Source organism: Meles meles, chromosome 1 (genome assembly GCF_922984935.1).
Source record: "Meles meles chromosome 1, mMelMel3.1 paternal haplotype, whole genome shotgun sequence".
Lineage (NCBI taxonomy): Eukaryota > Metazoa > Chordata > Mammalia > Carnivora > Mustelidae > Meles > Meles meles.
In genome coordinates, this window is record NC_060066.1 from 20,057,858 (window position 1) to 20,077,636 (window position 19,779).

At 41.6% G+C, this 19,779-nt stretch overlaps 1 protein-coding gene and 1 long non-coding RNA gene across 4 annotated transcripts in view; one reads left to right on the forward strand and one right to left on the reverse strand.

Annotated features, from left to right (window-relative positions):
* The window catches only part of DEPTOR (DEP domain containing MTOR interacting protein), a 135,242-nt gene extending 115,584 nt beyond the window's left edge, over window positions 1–19,658 (reverse strand). Inside the window, exon 1 of the mRNA XM_046006184.1 lies at window positions 19,380–19,658. Coding sequence (XP_045862140.1) covers window positions 19,380–19,501 — 122 coding nt within the window. The 5' untranslated portion in view covers window positions 19,502–19,658. The remainder of the gene's footprint in view (window positions 1–19,379) is intronic.
* On the forward strand, window positions 406–10,518 carry LOC123942317. 3 transcript variants are annotated; one of them, XR_006818396.1, is made up of 3 exons: window positions 406–735; window positions 5,814–6,390; window positions 8,108–8,420. It is a non-coding gene; the product is annotated as an uncharacterized LOC123942317 (long non-coding RNA). The 3 variants fall into 3 exon arrangements; XR_006818398.1 differs by having other exon boundaries at window positions 659–735; window positions 5,762–6,390; XR_006818397.1 differs by lacking the exon at window positions 406–735 and adding an exon at window positions 9,498–10,518 and having other exon boundaries at window positions 5,378–6,390; window positions 8,108–8,194.
* Window positions 19,659–19,779: the final 121 nt, after the last annotated feature.

The window sequence follows — 19,779 nt, forward strand, 5'->3', positions numbered from 1 at the left end:
TGATCTCTCTCTGTCAAATAAATAAATAAAATCTTTTTTTTAAAAAAAGAGGCAGACACCAATTCTGGCTAATTTAGGAAAAAGTAGATTTCACTGAAAGGATACAGAGGGTCTTACAAATTCAAGAGAAGTTTGAAGATGGAAGCTTAGAAAACACAGGAAGTGTACACAGGGAATGTACACAGTACACAGGAAGTGTACTTCTGGGAATCCCTCCAGAGTCCCCCTGAGGGATCAGGAGACTGCCAGCAGCATTTAAAATTAAATAGGTGGGAGATTTCCAGAGACTTTCAAGAACTTGTGGATGATGAAGACCACAAGTTCTTGAAGTAGGCTAGAGAGTTTCTCAGAGCCACATAGTGATTCAGTGAGTACAAATTATGGTTGTTTTGTAATAGATTTGTGATTTTAAAAAAGGAGAAGGGTGGGGGGCTGACAAAGTAAAAGCATTCCAATGGCCAATGACCAAAGATGCACTGAACTGAGGTTTTCGACTGAAAGTTTAAACACATACAGATTCACACACAGATTTAAAGCCTTAACTGCCAGGAGACTATGTGAAGTGTCTGAATGGGTCACGTGGTGTTCTTCGTCCACCTGATAAACAACTTCCCTCATCAAGGAGACACGGAAATGAAGGAAAAGAGTAAGTTACTCCTTCTGGCTTCGCTCAGTTCCTAGATTCCGTCCTGAGACCAAGAGCAAGAATGAACAGACGTGGGAAGAGACTTCCAGGTAAGTGACTAAAGTGACAATCAGCTGAGTAGTAACAGATTTCTAGAGACATGAAGAAGCTTGAATACACAAACACAGACAAGGAGCTAGTCAATGTGTGATAAAAGGAAGAAAGCCTTATATCACAGGATAAGGAGGAATTAAAGAATAATAGGACTCTATACCTATAACACTATTTGGAAATTCATAGTAGCTGACGGAGGGTGGGGCGAAGATTTAAAAAAAGGCGGGGAGGGAAATAGAGCCAGCATTTCACATTTGGTTAAAACAGCAACACATAGTCTTGATAACGGGTTTTCCAAAATAGGGGCTTTTGGCAAAAATGCACAGAGAACAACCATTAGGCTACAGCTGTGTATATGTTATTAATGTCATATTCTGTATCAGTGGAACAAATAATAGGCATCTGTGAGGGGACAAAATAATTAGAAAACAAATAGTTTAGAGCTCTTTATGGTGAATCAAGTCTTTATCCCCGATCAAAATACCAGAATGTTTCTAAATTTAGTTTCCTACTATAAAATACAAGTCTTTTAAAAAGGTAAGCAAAAGTAATGAACACCAAAGCTTCTCAAAATCAATTTATAAATTTGCAAAACTCTCATCTCTCATTTGGAAGAACATCATCAGTTTCTGGTAGGTAGCCCTAAATACAAATATGCATAAACCACACACACACACACACACACACACACACACACACACATATGTGCACACATGCACACAACTTTCTCTCTCTTGGATATATATTAAGTGTTGGCAAACTTTTTCTATAAAAGACCAGATAACAAAGACTTTTGGCTTTGGGAACTATACAGACTCATTTGTAATTACTCAACTCTTTACTTTGTTATACCACAAAAGCAGCCACAGACAATACACGAATGAAAGGACATGGCTATGTTCCAATAAAACTTTATTTCTAGAAACAGGCAGTGGGCCAGATATGCCCTACCAGCTGTAGTTTTGCTTATTCCCAATATACATGACTAATTTTTAATATATCATTTAAAAATTCATGTTTTCAACATCATGAATAAATATGTACAGTCTCATTTCATAATAAAAGAAGATGTGCTTCCAGAATGTTAACTTTCAGCCATGTTGATGTGGTTACTATTACTGATAGTAATAACAACTAACAATGAATGTTCCTTACACTCTAGGCCTTAATCTAAGAACTCTACAGGAATGTTACTTCAAGGACCCTATTTTTCTTCTTCCCATTTTATAGAAAAGGAAACAGAACTTTAAATTGATTTAGTCAATAAGAGCAACTACTTAGGGCCCAGTATCTCCTGAGATAGTCCATTTATTCAAGAACCCAGGCCAAGACTGCATAACCTCCTATAAATATTCCTTATCCCCTCTTCTGATAAAGCAAGTCTTGTCTTAGAACTTGGAAATTCTAGCATTATGCCTGCATATCCCTGTTACCACAGAAAATCTTTATACTCATTCTGTCTTGAATCCAAGATTCCCCAAGCCCTTCTATTTTCTTCTAATCCAAAAACCAACACCTAAATTCTGGAACTCATTTTCCACCAAATCTCAAGGTCTAGTGTGAAAAAATAAGTTACAGTCATAAAATTATTGTCTTATCCATTCCTACAAATGAAGCAAGGGAGCATGGACTAAATGTCCAGGATTTTTTTTTTTCCTATTTCAACTTCCACTCTGAAAAACAGTGAATCAAAGGCTCTATATTAGGGTCTAAGGTAAGGATCTATAGTTGACTAAGTAAAAATTAATTTTAGCTCTAAACAAAAATTGAGCAATACCTTGAAAAGTTCTCAATCTACAATGTCCCAAATAATATTTGGAACATTTAAAAATGTTTCTTGCATGAGATTCTGCTGCCTAATCTATTCCTTATGTGTAAAACATAAGCTTAGGGATGTGCATTTTCTAGAATTTCATAACACAGAAAAGCAGCAATAAATAAGTTTCTTTCTACAGACTAAAATATGACCAGCTGTAATCACCTTCCAGAACTTCCATTTCTGGTTAATAAACAATCCATAGGTGAAGTGTATTTGCTCTTATCTTATGATAAAACACACAGAAGTCAATCTGACATATTTCACCAATATGTTTCCTGGTAATTAGGCACACAGTGTAGTGGAAATTAGTTAATTATTCACACAACTGAGCCAGGCTTTTTGTATCTTTAAGTATTTCCTCATTACTTTTTAAAGGGATTAACGTTGCTATTCATCATTTTCATGTATGTAGTTGCTATAATTCTTTTTTTAAATGTGATTTTATTTTTTCAGTGTTCCAAGATTCATTGTTAATGTACCACACCCAGTGCTCCATGCTATACGTGCCCTCCTTAATGCTCACCACCAGGCACACCCAACCCCCCACCACACTCCCCTCCCAAACCCTAAGTCCACAGTCCCTCATAATTCATTTCCCCCTCTGATTTCCCCCATCTCACTTCTCCTCTCCATCTCCCAATGTCCTCTGTGTTACTCCTTATGCTCCACAAGTAAGTGAAACCATATGATAATTGACTCTCTCTGCTTGACTTATTTCACTCAGCGTAATCTCTTCCAGTCCCATCCATGTTGCTACAAAAGTTGGGTATTCATCCTTTCTGATGGAGGCATAATACTCCATTGCATATATGGACCACATCTTCTTTATCCATTTGTCTGTTGAAGGGCATCTTGGCTCTTTTCACAGTTTGGCGACTGTAGCCATTGTTGCTGTGAACATTGGGGTACATATGACCCTTCTTTTCACTATATCTGTATTTTTGGGGTAAATACCCAGCAGTGCAATTGTGGGGCCATAGGGTAGCTCTATTTTTAATTTCTTAAGGAATCTCCACACTGCTTCCCAAAGTGGCTGCACCAACTTGCTATAATTCTTATAACACATGAAAATTTCATTTTTACTCTACACAGACACAAACATTCTGAAACAAGTCAAATTTCCAAGGTCCAGGCTCTCTACCCACAACACTGGGGCATTCTCTGATCTGAACTCCAGGCTCCAATGGCTTAGGGTTGAGTCAAGGTGTTTCCTCCACCTGCAAACTCTAAGAGCATGGCTTTTGATGGAGCACTGTGGTGTTGCAAAGCCCAGCTCTTCTACTGGGCTGATCTTGCGACCCTGGACAAGTTTCTTTACTTTGTAAGCCTGTGTGCCCCCATCTTGAACACGGGACTAATGATACCTACTCAAGGATTAAATGATACATACAATTCATATACAATGCTTACCACACTATTTGGCACACAGTCGGGTTCCATAAAGACTGGTTATTATTGTAATTACTGTTATTATTTATTGAGAAGGCTAAAAGGAAATCAGGATAAACACCAAATTAACGAATATCACAGTAAATAGCGCAGTAATAAAGCTTACACTCTGCTGCCGAGAGATGATTTGTCCGCCTACCTTGGCAGAAGGAAAATGGATGGAAGCTCAGTGGTGAGCAATTAGAGAGTGAGAGGTTAGAAGGTGTAACCTAGCTTCACCTGTCAACCAAACACCCTAAACCTTTACCTTATAAGATAAAGTAACACTTAAAGTCCTGGTTTCCAAACTTCAGAGTAAGTCAAAATGCACTTGCAGCATTAAAATATGGTGTGCCTCTTCCTGGGCTTGAGGCATGGAAGTTCTGGACCTAAGAATAAACAAGGCAGCAGACCTCATCTCAAGGAGTACGGCTCTATTACCTGTGGAGGGATACACAAGAAGTCTGGATGTGACCTCAGAGGCCCAGCTTGCTTTGCCAGGCAGTGAGCTGGCTGAGACTGGGAGCCTGACCTTTCCCCAGCTTCCTCTAGGACTGGTGGCCTCCCTTCCTGGCCGCAACTTCAAACAAGCCCCCAAGGTCTCCAGCTGCTGGGCACCTGCTGTTCCGCAGGTTGGACTTCTTGGTGCCTGAGTTCACAATACAAGAAGGTCATGGAGCAAAGGGATAGGGTCCATCCTACAGAATAGAAACAACTGCATGCCAGGCAGCTTCAGCTCATGCCCAACTTTTGGTAGGACAATAAGGAATGGAGGACCGTGTCCCTTCTTGCTGACCTTTTTCCATGTATGGGTCCCAGGAAAAGTGTTCCTTAATCCACACCATGAAACATGGTATTCATCTTTACCCCCCCACCAACTCACACACAAGAGGGACAAAAACAGAAAGGGCTGTGGAGGCCTTGTTGGAAGTCTGTAAGATACGATGGGAAGACTCAAACCAAGAGGTGCAGCCATCTTCTTGCGTCACTGGAAGAAGTTTGGCAATGAGAGCTGGACTTTCCCTTTAGAAGGTGTCATCTTTCGCTGACACCTCCCATTCCTAAAGGTCTGAAAGGGAAAGGAAGATAGGTCTGCAGTCAATCACCTTGACCCCTTCTCCAGGAGAATTATCAAACTTGGACATAAGGACTCTTGGAAAAGAAAACACCTTTCCCTATGAGAAACACACACTTTGCATTACCAATCCTTCTGCCACGCAAGGCATGCGAGGTCATATAGATAAGGTATGACTGTCAAGGACTCAGGTCCTAATACTATAAAATGTCTGCCTTCTTGCTTCTGTGGTTTTAAGTGACTAACTGAATTTTTCTTTTTCTTTTTAAGATTTATTTCAGGGGGAGGAGGGGCAGATGGAGAGGGAGAAGCGGAACCCCCACAGAGCAGAGAGTCCAGTGTGGGGCTCAATCTCAGGACCCTGAGATCATGACCTGAGCCAAAATCCAGAGTTGGCTGCTTACTAACTCAGCCACCCAGGCGCCCCTCACTCAATTTTCAAATGTAACCTTTGAACAAGTTTCTGAACAGACTACAGTATAATTTTAAATAAGTGTTCTCTTTGCTACAGGCTGTACTAGAATCCCCACAAAGGCCCAGCCTCAGAACTCCCCAGACAATGCAATTAAATTACTGTTGCTATGCCCCACCACGAATAGCATTTTTTACTACAAAGTCAAACCAAATCTCACATTAGAGGGGGATGTTCCTTTAAGGACCACTAGGCTAAATTTTATAATGAAATTTTGTTTCACATAAGCTACCAACAAAGATTGCAAAGATCTCCCCAGATGTATCTGAGATTCCATAAGTATGACTGCTGTGTTGATGGAGTCTTCCTCCCACCCACCCGGCCCCCGGCCACATGTTTAGAACACATTGCGTCTCAGCTACTGGAAGTTTCCTCTGGCAGAGGTGAGAGGGTCGGCGGAGGAGCCCTGATGAAGCAGAGGAATTCCAGATTGTGGAAGATGCTCTGAATCACCAGAACTGAGGGAAAGGAGACCCTAAAGAAGTCACTGTCACTCTCCCAAGGACCCTCTAGAGGGCTGGCTTCAGCCAGGAAGTCTTAGCATATAGATGGTGGTGGTCCAAAAAAGAATCAGACCCGTCCAGATAAGCCCCCAAATTCTCACAGTTGTCAGTCTCCTCCCTGGGTAAACATTCTTCCAGAACTGCTGACAAGGAGCCAAACCAACTTCCTCTCTTCAGTGTTCCCCTTTTGGAAAGGAGATTATCTCGCAACAAAATCTCCACCCAAAATGGAGCTAACAGGAAGACAGCTGAAGAGATTCCCGCTGGTTAATTAACCACGTCAATACTGAAATCATTCTGTCCCGGAATAAATGAAACGGCTCAACAAATCCTGCTGCCTTGGAATGGTGGTTGGTAAGGAATTCCCGCCCCTGACTGCTACACCTTTTGCTTGACAGATGTTATTGCAAGTTACAGGGATGTCCCCGGTAATCAGACTCTGCCCTTCTTGGCTTAACGCCCTCATTAGTGCAAAGTCAGCAAATGGCCAACGTGTAGACAAATGCGTTGGCTCCAAGCCCAGCTTCTTAGATTTCATGGATGTTTCTCGATGGGTTTAACTGGAGCCGCTCTCTTTGGTAGTGAACACGGGTGTAAGAAAAATCACGCTTTTGATATCACAGTTTTTTTTTTTTAATCAGCACTTGACTACAGAAGCTTTGTTACACGTGTGCATAGCATATGCCAACGATTCTGAAGAATAAAAGGCTAAATTCATACTATATTATCAGAGAATCATACCACTTTTATTTGGATTTATTCCTATTAATTATCTTTATGGTAAGATATAGTAAGGAAATCAATGCCAAAGTCACTATTGTAAGGTCAACACAATGTACACTGAAATATAAGCTCAAACCACATTAATAGTGGAGAAAAACCTGCCTGCTTGATAATCAAAGCGAACTCCCATTTCCAATTTATGGAGAACAGAAGGGGAAAATTGGCAAAATACACTGAACATGGGACATGAAAGGCCTTTTTTAGTTGAGATATGTAAGTAATAAAAGGTTTTGCACCTTTTTAAAAAAATCTACATCTTCATAATCCCCAAAACAACTTTGCTTAAACAAAGAGATGACTTTTATATGGCCTTGGCTTTCTCTGGATGGAGGGAAGCTTCCTTGGAAAATCATCAAAATCCAAAGGATACAGAAATCATTCTTTGTAATTTGACCTTGAACCACTTGCATTCCAGCCAGATGTTGAGAATTCGATTTTACTTCTATTACCAAGAAGTATTAGAGGCATATATTCCAATCAGAGGTGGTGAGGGGTAGGAGATGAGGGAGAAAGCATCTGGCGGCTAAAGAGGTGACCATCATGTTGGGGTGGTTTATAGGGGAAATTATGTTGAAGCCATAGAGTACAAGATGCACCAATGTCTCCTAACCTTTCCTATGCTGTGTCTTTCTTGTGGCTTTCCAATGGACACTTTCCTCTTTTCTACATAAGCTCCCTGCTCTGGACTCTGAGTTATTTCTCTGAAAGTCTTGGTTTAATGTACTCTGCTCAAAAATTTTTCACTGATCTCCCATTGACCCCAAATTACCTTTTGTTGAGGACACTGTCTGATCTCCCCCACAATCAATGAACCCTTCTCCAAAGTACAACAGCTGTGATCCCTCCTCTTCCCCAAGGGGACCTACAGCAGGCAGGATAAAGGCATCTTCCTTGCCACAGTATTACAGATGGCTAAGCCCAAGACTACCAGAGAAGAGCTTTGCTTTGCTGTAATATATTGTGAGTCTGTGAGTTAAGATGGTCCCAAAACATCAAAGCTCAAGACCTTTGCTGATCATTGATGGCAGCCAACTCTCTAACTCTTCAGTCTTCATTTGTTCAGAAAATAGCGAATATTATTAAATCACATTTTGAAGGTTTTAGGGAAAGTATATTATAGTCTGCAACTCACTCCAAAGTACCCAAGAATAATAAGTTGGATAGAAGGAGGGATAGGAAAACAGTCAAGTGATAAAGCAAACATGATAAAATGTTAATTGTGGAATCTAAGTGGTAGGTGTAAGGGTATTCACTGTAAAATTCTTTTCACTTTTCTGTATGTTTGCAGTGTTTCATGATAAACCATTGGAGGAAAAAGCTCTTGTTCTTTACACGTGGATGTCCTTAAAATGCTTTGTGATATCTCTCAGCTCTTGTAAGTACAGTAAAGTGTTCCTTATCATGGCAACCAAGGTCTGTTCATACTCCCCATGATGGCCTAGGTTCTACCCACTGTTCTGTTTGACAATCAGAGTCTGCGACCTAGTCGCTAACAAAACAAATTCTAACAAATGTGATGGAAAAGGAAGAATGGATATGCATTAGATCATGCTGCCTTAAAACTTCATCTCTAAAACTGCTTTTCGTTGTCAGTACTTAAGAAGAAAAATAGCACAACAAGTGGGAGCTTCGGTAAAGCCCTGTTTTATCTACTTTATCACAGCTTAACTGAACACAAAATAAGGGCATTCTACAGCTCAGTGCAAGACATACTCATACCACCACAGGGACTAACTTCTTGCTTTTTGCCATGAATATATTCCGTGAAAGTCACTTTCATTCATGGAAAAGTTAGAGAATAAAAAAGTAAGTAAAACTTTGAAAATGACTCAATGAAAAGAAGATCCAAGTTGATTCCATTCTCCTTTCCTTCTAAGGAAGAGGCTAGGAAGCAGGAATGACTTTTACAACCCAAGTAATTCACATTTTGCTGCATTCACTGTATGTGCCTGGAAATAGCTGGCAAATCTTATAAGAGGATCGATTGCATGGCAGATAGGAAACTGACCCAGGATACCCAAAAGAAGTATGTGCTAAACTCTTCTTTAATGTGGAAAAACAAACAAACAAACAAAAAAAAAACCAGTCCTTTCTTAACATACTTGTTCAGTAAATTTGCACTTTCATATATTCTTCTAGGAAGGATAAGAGAATGGTTGCTCTTAGACCTGCACATAATTATGTATCTCTATACTACCCCCCCAATCCTCCCTGCTCTTTCTGTCAAGACAACACTCACGGCATATTCTCCCCCAAATTTCACAGCTAGAAAATGGCCAAGCGGGGGCACCTGGGTGGCGCAGTTGGTTGGGCGACTGCCTTCGGCTCAGGTCATGATCTTGGATTCCCGGGATTGAATCCCACATAGGGTTCCCTGCTCTGCAGGGAGTCTGCTTCTCCCTCTGACCCTCCCCCTCTCTCATGCTGTCTCTCTCTCTCTCATTCTCTCTCAAATAATAAAATCTTAAAAAAAAAAAAGAAAATGGCCAAGCTTCACACATAATAAAATGCAGTGACGCACCCAACCCTGATGAAAACAGGATCACATGAAATGAGACTTTCCCTCTTCTTGAGAGAGTGTTCATCAGAATGCTTGATTGTTTCTTACACCTATGTCAAGATCAGAGGAGCTGCTGTGTTGGGACTTGTCCTCTGACTGTTGCCTGATCTGCCCACAGTGTCCCCTGTTCAGCTCTCCAGAGCAGAAATCATTCCACCACCCCAAGCAGAGCCTGTCCGAGCCGGATGATCTACATGAGGCCGAGATCTAGGTGGGTGCTGGGTCACAGCTCGCCTCCATAAAAGGAATGTCTGGACAAATATCGGAATCAGAAATGGGTAGGAACAAGTATTCAGGGAGACCGTATTGTCAGCATAAAAACTCAGAAGCAAACCATCACCACCACCACCAGAAGCAACAGGAGCAGCTGAGGGATAAGAGTGGACAGATCTGAGACTCTCTGATGATACTTGTGGCTGACTACCTCCTCCTACCTTCTGTGCAGCTGCCGCCAGCTTCCCTGAGCTGGCAGCCCTGGCATTTGTCCCCTCTAGCCACACCCTAGCCACAGCTGTTCATCTGTAAACTGCAGACACAAAAGATCTTGCTTCACCCTCCCGGATGTGTTTTCTCTCACTTCATCTCATCTCTCCTCCCAACCTTAGAAGTATTGTAAAAGTTACCAAAAAAAATGATTCTTTATGCACAGCCACGTAAATCAGGGTTCTCTCTTGGAGCCATCCCAGACAGACCCGATGAACATAGATTCCACAGCCCCTGATGGCCACCAGGGACAGCTGCTTGCAAGCATGCCGTCTGGCCTGCGAAGCCGTCTGCCCCCATGCTGTCTCCACTGTTGTCCCCCCCAAGTACATAATAATCCACAAAAAATAGTCACTAACATAAGCTTTCTTCCAAGTATGGTTCAGGCTGATAAATACTGGAAGAAGGATCTCGATCTTAGTTCTAGAGTCCGCCACTCCTCGGGACAAGGAGAGGAGCATGAAGAAGAGTGATGACCTACTGTGTAGAAAGAGGGTTGACCATTGTTTCATCTGTTTTTTCCTAGTCACTGACCTCATAGAAACCAACATTTAAGAGCCGCCCCTTAATAAAGGCCCCTTAAGGGAACCCTCCTACACTGTTGGAGGGAATGCAAGCTGGTGCAGCCACTCTGGAAAATAGCATGGAGTTTCCTCAAAAAGTTGAGAATAGAGCTACCCTATGACCCAGCAATCACACTACTGGGTATTTACCCTAAAGATACAAATGTAGTGATCCGAAGGGGCACGTGCACCCAAATGTTTATAGCAGCAATGTCCACAATAGCCAAAGTATGGAAAGAACCTAGATGTCCATCAACAGATGAATGGATAAAGAAGATGTGGTTTATATATACAATGGAATACTATACAGCCATCAAAAGAAAGGAAATCTTGCCATTTGCAATGATGTGGATGGAACTAGAGGGTATTATGCTGAGTGAAATAAGTCAATCAGAAAAAGACAATTAAATGATCTCTCTGATATGAGGAATTTGAGAGGCAGGGCAGAGGATTGTGGGGGGTAGGGAAGGGAAAAATGAAATAAGATGGGACCGGGGAGGGAGACAAACCATAAGAGACTCTTAATCTCACAAAACAAACTGAGGGTTGCTGGGGGGGGGGGGGTAGGGGAATAGGGATAGGGTGGCTGGGTTATGGACATTGGGGAGGGTATATGCTATGGTGAGTGTTATGAAATGTGTAAGCCTGATAATTCACAGACCTGTACCCCCGGGGCTAATAATACATTATATGTTAATAAAAATAGTTTTTTAAAAAAGGAAAAAAAGAATAAAGGCCCCTTAGTAAATGCCCCTTAATATATACCTAGTGAGTTCCTGATAAAATGAATACCGGAAACAACAGGAGAGGAGAACAATCTTCCTCCTGATTACATTCTCTTCTTTTGAGAGGTATTTAACTTGTCTGCAGGTTTATTAATTCTGAGAGATGGGAGCCATGACTTAACTATCAGCACTGGCCTTTGAGAAAACACAAATATATTACTCGTTCACAGATAACACCCTAGTCATTTCAGAAAAAGATTTACAGGAGAATATATCTATACAGGTATAAAATAATTCCATAATCATTTATGGAGGGCTTACCAAATGTCTTCTATTTGCATGATGCTTTTTGCACTACGTGACAAAGTACTTGCAATGCTCTCTGCTGGTAAGAACTGAGTCATTACCGAGGGTCTGCTCTGTACCAGGGTTCTGCTCCCTACGCTCACATCCAAATTGTGAGGCAGAAAAGATGTTCACAGGAATACAGTCCGTATGTTGGAAGAGCCCCTGATTCAAAGACAGTTAACGCTCCACACTAAGCTTTTCTGCATTGACTCCAAATACAGTGACTCTATTTCCTACAGCACCTCCCCCCTTTTCTTTAACCAAATAGGCAGCGATTCCTGACTCGAGGATATCTCTGCTATTGAGAAGAATAAAAGTGTTCTCCTTGTATTATTTTATCTATTTTATTTAATTAATTAATTTTATTTTAAAAATATAACTAAACATATTTTATCATTATTTATTATTTATTATATATTTTATTATTTATATTTATTATATATTTTATTTATTTATATATTATATTTACATAAATATACAGTGTATGTTATGTATAAATGTTTATGTGTAAATATAAATTTATCTATTTATATTTATTATATATTTTATTGGAGAACAGTGTGGAGATTCCTGAAGAAATTAAAAATAGAGCTTCCCTATGACCCTGCAATTGCACTGCTGGGTATTTACCCCAAAGATACAGATGTAGTGAAAAGAAGGGCCATTTGTACCCCAATGTTTATTGCAGCAATGGCTACGGTCGCCAAACTGTGGAAAGAACCAAGATGCCCTTCAACGGATGAATGGATAAGGAAGATGTGGTCCATATACACAATGGAGTATTATGCCTCCATCAGAAAGGACGAATACCCAACTTTTGTAGCAACATGGACAGGACTGGAAGAAATTATGCTGAGCGAAATAAGTCAAGCAGAGAGAGTCAAGTATCATATGGTCTCACTTATTTGTGGAGCATAACAAATAACATGGAGGACATGGGGAGATGGAGAGGAGAGGGAGTTGAGGGAAACTGGAAGGGGAGATGAACCATGAGAGACTATGGACTCTGAAAAACAACCAGAGGGTTATGAAGGGGCGGCAGGAGGGGGTGGGGTGGGGTGGGAGGTTGAGGAACCAGGTGTGGGTAATAGGGAGGGCACGTACTGCATGGAGCACTGGGTGTGATGCCAAAACAATGAACACTGTTATGCTGTAAATAAGCAAATAAAAATAAATAAATTAATTAAAAAATATATATAACTAAACATATTTTATCATTATTTATTATTTATTATATATTTTATTATTTATATTTATTATATATTTTATTTATTTATATATTATATTTACATAAATATACAGTGTATGTTATATATAAATGTTTATGTGTAAATATAAATTTATCTATTTATATTTATTATATATTTTATTATTTATTTATATTTTATTTCATTTATTTTGTTATTAACTGAAATCTAGTAGTAGCTTCTGGGTGGTGGTTTCCTGCTATTTCCTTAGTTACAGTGTCTAGCAGAGTGAGCAAATCTTCCATACTAATGGCTTCCAAGAGGGGCTACCCCCTAAGACAATCTCCATGTCAACTGTAAAATTCCTTAAGTTCAAAATGCAATGAAATGAACTATTTCTCCTTTTTCTCTTCTGCATGCTTTAAATTCCTTACCTCCTATTTATTTTATTTGTAGCTTGGTTTTTGGTTCAATGAGTTGATTCTTACCTTTTACCTGCATACTGCATTAACATTTGCAAAATTGGGAAATCAATCCAATATTTGTTGAATGTGCTTTTATTTTTATTCCACTGTAAGAGTCTGGAAAGGCAGTCTGTTATAACAAAAAGGCAAATACATCAAATAATTTGAAAGAACTACAGTTTCCTATAATGCAGCTAAAACTCATCGCCTAATAAATTGCTTGTGAGGAACCCGCTTTAGTGATTGTATGAGATTGTTGTAATTTGCATATTTAGTCTAGGTAGATGAGCATAACTGGAATGCTTGAAATGTTTTCTCTCTTAATTAAGCATCCCTCATTACCTTCTTAATTCTCCTCCCCACTCCACTTCCATCCCCACAGCTGGCAAAATTGTGAACTGCAATTTATCTTCCCATTAAATGATTACAAATTCAGAATGAGTGGAGTCCAAATTAAGTTTTCAAAACCACATGGCAAGCGATTTAATAGTTAGTAGAGGAAGTGACCAGTCTATCTTGTCAACACAAACACTTCCAGAAATAAATTGGATTTTTCCCAACAGAATGGAAAAAATCCTTTGTCTACTTTTTGTTTGCAAAAAGATGTCTCACTAGAATGTGATAAATCTTATACAAGGAATCCATTTTTTGTTTGTCTTATCATTACGTTCTGTAACCCTCTAAATTGCTTAGCTGATGACACATTAAACTGTAGTCTAGCATCCTGCCTAAGTGTGGGGACTTCAGCTCTACCACTTTATGGCTGGATAACCTATGGCCAGTTAGTTTAAACGTTCTGTTCCTCAGTTTCCTCATCTATAAAATGGGGTGATAAGCACATCCTCTACAAGGAGTTGCTATGCAGATTAAAGAGATATATATATATGGCATATATATGTATACATGTATACATCCACTCATGCATATATCTCTTTGGCAGGCACTAAATGCCACATAAATGACTCTTATTGTTATTATTACCATGCCTACCATCAACACAAAAAGAACAGTGAAACCCAACACAAACTGTTGGGCTTCATTATTACAACACTCTATCAAAAACCACTTTCATGGGTGCCTGGGTGGCTCAGTTGGTTAAGCGACTGCCTTCAGCTCAGGTCATGATCCCAGAGTCCGGGGATTGAGTCCTGCATCGGGCTCCCAGCTCCATGGGGAGTCTGTTTCTCTCTCTGATCCTCTCCCCTTTCATGCTCTCTCTCACTCACTCTCTCTCTCAAATAAATAAGTAAAATCTTTAAAACAAACAAACAAAAAAACCCCACTTTCTGGGAAAGTATCCCTGGGATTAACTTAGAGAAGAAACATGACATGCATTTGGGGTGTCTTAATTAGAGTGTCACAGTGACAAGTGCACAGCAAATTTCAGGATAAAAGACACACATAGAGCACATAAAAATAACCAATGACTTGAAAATTCATAGTATGAAATTCCCTTCATGAATTATTTATATATGGTTAATTATCTTCAAATGAGGAATGTTCTGAGATTTTCTCGACTATTCATGGCACCTTTTCTGTTCTGTATCAAGAATAATACTATAAAAATATATGTGTAAAATATCACTTCCATTTGGTGTGGTAATAATGTGTTACTGAGTTAGCGATAAATATCACTGCATTCTTTGGTCAAACAAAAAAGCAAAAGCTTTATTTTAAAACTTCTAATATTTTGTCTTTATCACTCTGTAATAAAACATCATCCAAATCCATCCATTTTTGTAATGCTTTTGTTGAGATGTAAGTCACATACCACATAATTTGTCCATTTAATGATTATAATGTGATGATTTTAAGTACATCCCCAGAGTTATGAAATCATAACCACAAACAAGTTTATAACATTTTCATCATCCCCAAAAGAAACTCTATATTCATTAGTACTCACCCTTCATTCTCCCTCCCCACGGCTGCTGGCAACCACGCTCTGTCTCTATAGATCTATTATGGACATTTCATAAAAGTGGAGTCATATGATACCTGGCCTCTTGTTTCTGCTTTCACTCCCAGGATATTTTTTTTTATTTTTTAAGATTTTATTTATGCACTAGGGAGAAAGACACAGGGAGAGGGAGAGAGAGAGAGAGAAAGAAAGCATGAGCAGGCAGGGAGAAGCGACTCCCTGATGTAGGAGTTGATCCCAGGACTTGGAGATCATGACCTGAGTTGAAGGCAGACGCTGAACCATCTGAGCCACCCGGGTATCCCTGCTCTCAGCATATATTCAAGGTTCATCCGTGTTGTGGCATGCCTCCCTACTGTATTTCTTTTTATGCCAAATAATAATCCATTGCATGGATATTTATCCATCCCCCAGCAGATGGACACCTGAGCTGTTGTTTCTGGCTATTATGAATAATGCTGCTGTGAACACTTGTGCATAAATTTTTATGTGAACATATGTTATCATTTCTTTTGACTATATACCTAGGAGTAAAATTGCTGGCCCATATGTTAACTCTGTTTTATCGCTGAGTAAATGCCAGACTGTTTTCCAAAACGACTGCATCATTTTACCGTCCACCAGCAGTGTATGAAGGCTCCAACTTCTCCACAACTTTGTGAACACTGGTTACGATCTATCCCTTTCATTGCAGACATCATGTCAGTATAGAGTGGTATCCAAACGCTTTTTTAAGAGGCAAAACCATAAAGATACACTGGGCAAGGAAGTAAAATCTGTTATGAAAAGGGAAAGAATGATGAGATTAGGAAAAGGAACCCAGTCAGGCTGGAGAAGGAAGCAGGAGATGTTTCTAAGTTTGCTAGTTAATTTCATGTCCTCATGTAACCAACTGCCCTTCAAGGTGTCAGGACTATGGAGCCAGGCCTCAATTTCACACCTGGAGCTTACAATAACCATAACGATAACTAAATCTTGGTTTATGGCTTATTTTACAGAGTTCCCTCCCATTTGATCCAACATCACAAATCTTATGTGGAAGGATATTATTAATTCCCATTCTGCTGGTAAGAGCACTGAGGCCCAGAGAGGCTGACTTGACCAAGGAAAAATGGTTAAAAGTACATACATACATATGTACACATGTGTGTTTCATTACTAGTAAATATTAATGTGTTTAATATATAGCATTAAATAAATGCATTTATTTATATAAATATATATGTTATTACATAACCACATATATAGCATATATATTATATATAACATATTATATACAATATTATGTATATATTATATACACGATATGCATGTTATATATATGTGTGTGTGTATATATATGGCAGTAAATAAATAAAACACACAGAGTTGCACCTGGAAGCCAAATTTTTTATTTCAAATCCCAATCCTTGGTGTCCTGGTTCCTTACCACGTTCCTTTGCCTTATCTCTGATGACCAAGAAAGCAGTGGGAAAGCAAGAGAGGACAAAGGGAGTTGTGTGTGAAGCAGTTAGAGGAAGGTGACCTGTAGATCACAAAGTCCCCCCAGTCAGACTATGGGAAAGCAGCTAAGGATGCAAGGACACGTTGTGACAGGGACAGCGTGGACGGATGCCTTCCCACCCGTTCACGAGAGGCTCTTCCAGTAACCAAGAAGCCAGGGCACACTTAAATTCCTAAATTCTGAATATTTCATCTGTATATTTAATCACATATACTCGTCAAATATTTATTGAATAATAACTATGCGCTAGACACAGTGCTAACATGATTGAGATTTTAAAAAGCAATGATTTCAATTTTGCAAAGTAAAATTAAGGCATGAACATTTTCTAAGGCCTTCACATGGAACATCTCATTTAATCCTCACAACATTCTTGTAAGAGATGTGGAAACGGGCCCAGAGAGTGAATCAGTAAATTGACCCCAAAGTGACAGAACTATGAAATGTGGAGGCAGAATAAGAACCCAGGCAGCCTGATTCTATACCCTGTGTTCCTAACCACCACCCAATCCTTCCTGCCAGATCTCACTTGGCTGGAAGTCCCATGTGGTGACGCACAGAGACCAATAATACTGATTAATTCCAGCAACCATTGTTGAATGCTCATTAATACAGAAGCTCAAGGGCACATTCCCACAACAACCCTATGAAGTACTTATCTGCATTTCCATTTTATAGATGAAGAAACAAAGGCTCAGAGAAGTGAGTTAACTTGTCCAACGTCACAGAGCTATGCTAGCTTACGCGGACATGGTACTTCCTTACATACCTGGCACTCTTCCTCTAAGCACTAACTCATCTAATCCTCATAACAACACTGAGTTAAGTTCCACTGTTGCCCAGCAATCTTAGTTAAGTAACTTGTTGAAGTTCCCACACTAGTAAGGAGCAAACCCAAGATTTACTCTAAAAGTCTGTCTTGAAAAAACCTAATGGTGAGTTGGCTACAAAGTGGCTGAGTAGAAACTCAAACCCAGGTCTGCCTAGGGAAGGAGCCTTCTCTCTTCTTACTCACCAGCTAAGTGTGGCCCTCTCAATCCCACGTTAGTATAGAGGGGTGCTGGGGGAAAGGAGAGTTAACAACTGCTCTGGAGATACCGACAGAAAGGGCATTTAAACTGCCTCCTGAAGGAGAAAGTGCTTCCTGGACAAAGAGAGACACCATCCAATTTTGTTATTTTAGAAGAAACGAGGGGCACCAGGGTGGTGCAGTTGGTTAATTGTCCCACTCTTGGCTCAGGTCCTGCTCTCTGAGGGATGAGATCCAACCCCTCCTCATTGGGTCTCAGCAGGGAGTCTGTTTAAGTTTCTCTCCCTCTCCTCCCCCCCACCCCTTTTAAAATAAATAAATAAATCTTAAAAAAAAATTTTAAAGTACCTGATGAGGACTTTGAAAAAGATGATACAGTAAGGAGGAGCAAATAAATTATTAAAAAGTGACTGTTTCAGATTGAATCAGGAAAGCTTTTGATTTTTATTCAATTAGGACATACTCTTGATGAAGGAAAAACGAGTTTTTAATTCCCTTTAATTTTCACTCTACTCTTAAAAATCATGGAGGGATTGAAGTGTGCTGTTTGCCTTTTGTAACGTTAAACTCAACTAACTCTGACTTCCAATATTTACTTCCTCAATCAAACCGCTGCAAACTGGGTGGTTACTAAACCTTTATGGATCTTTGCAAAGATTCTCTCTCCTAAAGGTCCTGAAACACAGCATTTAGAAACCAAAATAAGCCTGGAGATTCAGGCCAAGCATTAGAAGGAACAGGGGAGCGCCTCATGCCAGTTGGGCCAGGGACGGGCACTCGAGTTGTGGCTCAAACGCTTCAGAGTCAGGTTTTTGGTGGTTTTGGTTTTTTGTTTTGTTTTTCCCCTTCTCCTGGCAAACTGATTTATGACCCCACGACGGGCAGCTGCAGAACCGGTCAGACAGTGGAAGCACATTACTCAAACATGATTCCAAGAAGGACCAGGATGGGATGCCAATGGTGAGGGGGGGGTGGGGGCGGGATCTGGGGTTAACTGCCTGTCCCGGGTGCGGCGAGACCGTCAATTCCTAATTCTTGCAGCAGCCTGGAGCCCAAAGACTCTGCTCTCCCAAATGTGCGCGCTCGGGAAGCCGGCACGGCAGCGGGGCATCCGGACAAGGTGCCTCCACGCCCCCTCGCGGACGCGACTGATGATTGACGGGGCCGTGCCAATTTAGCGATAAGTAGCTTTTCAGAACCTGGGGTTTAGCCCCCCACAACACCCGCTCAAGGCAGTCCCGGCGATCAGCCTCATTTTATAGACAGATGAAAATGCCGAGGGTCAGAGGAGTGAAGCAGGACTTGCCAGCGGAAAGGAAAACCTCAAGTCAATCGTTGGGTTGGCCCTTCCATCTAGGAGTCGCGGGGCTGGGGCTGGAGGCGGCATGGGGCTGCGCACCCACCCTCTTACTCTCTGGACGCAGCTCTCTCACTCTCGGTGGCGCCTGGCAGCCAGGAGGCCTGGCAGCCCCACGTGCCGGGGAAGAGGGAGCGCGCGTCTGCAGGGCGCGGGGCTGCAGCGGCGCGGCCGGGGCGCAGCGCGCAGCACCCGCTCCCGCGCGTCTCCCTCGGAGCCCCGCGCCCTTGCCGAGTCGCAGGGCGCCTGGCTGCAGCAGCTAGGCAGGGGAGCCACGCCGACCGTCCACGAGCCCGCTGTGGTCCCGGAACCCCGCGCGAGTCGCAAAGCACGAGCCACGCGCATGTGCGCGCGGGGCTGCTGCGGGCACAGGCTGGCAGTGCCACAGCGCGCCCACCCGCACTGCCCCACGCCTTACCGTAGCTGCTCCCCGGTGACCAGGACCTCAGCCATGCGCTCTAGCTCCCTTTGCTGCGCCCCACCACTCCCGCTGGTACTGCTGTCGCTGCCACCGCTGCCGCCGCTGCCGCCCTCCTCCATGGCCGGGCCGCTCCGCTACCGCTGTCTTCCCTAGCCGCCCTGGGTCTGGGTGTTAAATCAGCCTGCCCCCACGAAGGCCTCTCCCGCCATCTTTGTTAGGGGCAGGCCCGTTGCTCAGACGCGATTGGCTGGAGAGGGAATCCCTGTGGGTAGGCTGAGGCTCTAGGCAAGTCCGCACCAGGAACTCCGGCTCCGCGCGGCGGCTGGAGCCCCGCGTGGTCGGGGGCGGGGCCAAGGGAGGAAAATATAAACATCTGGGCGGGGCTCCGGCTCTGCGG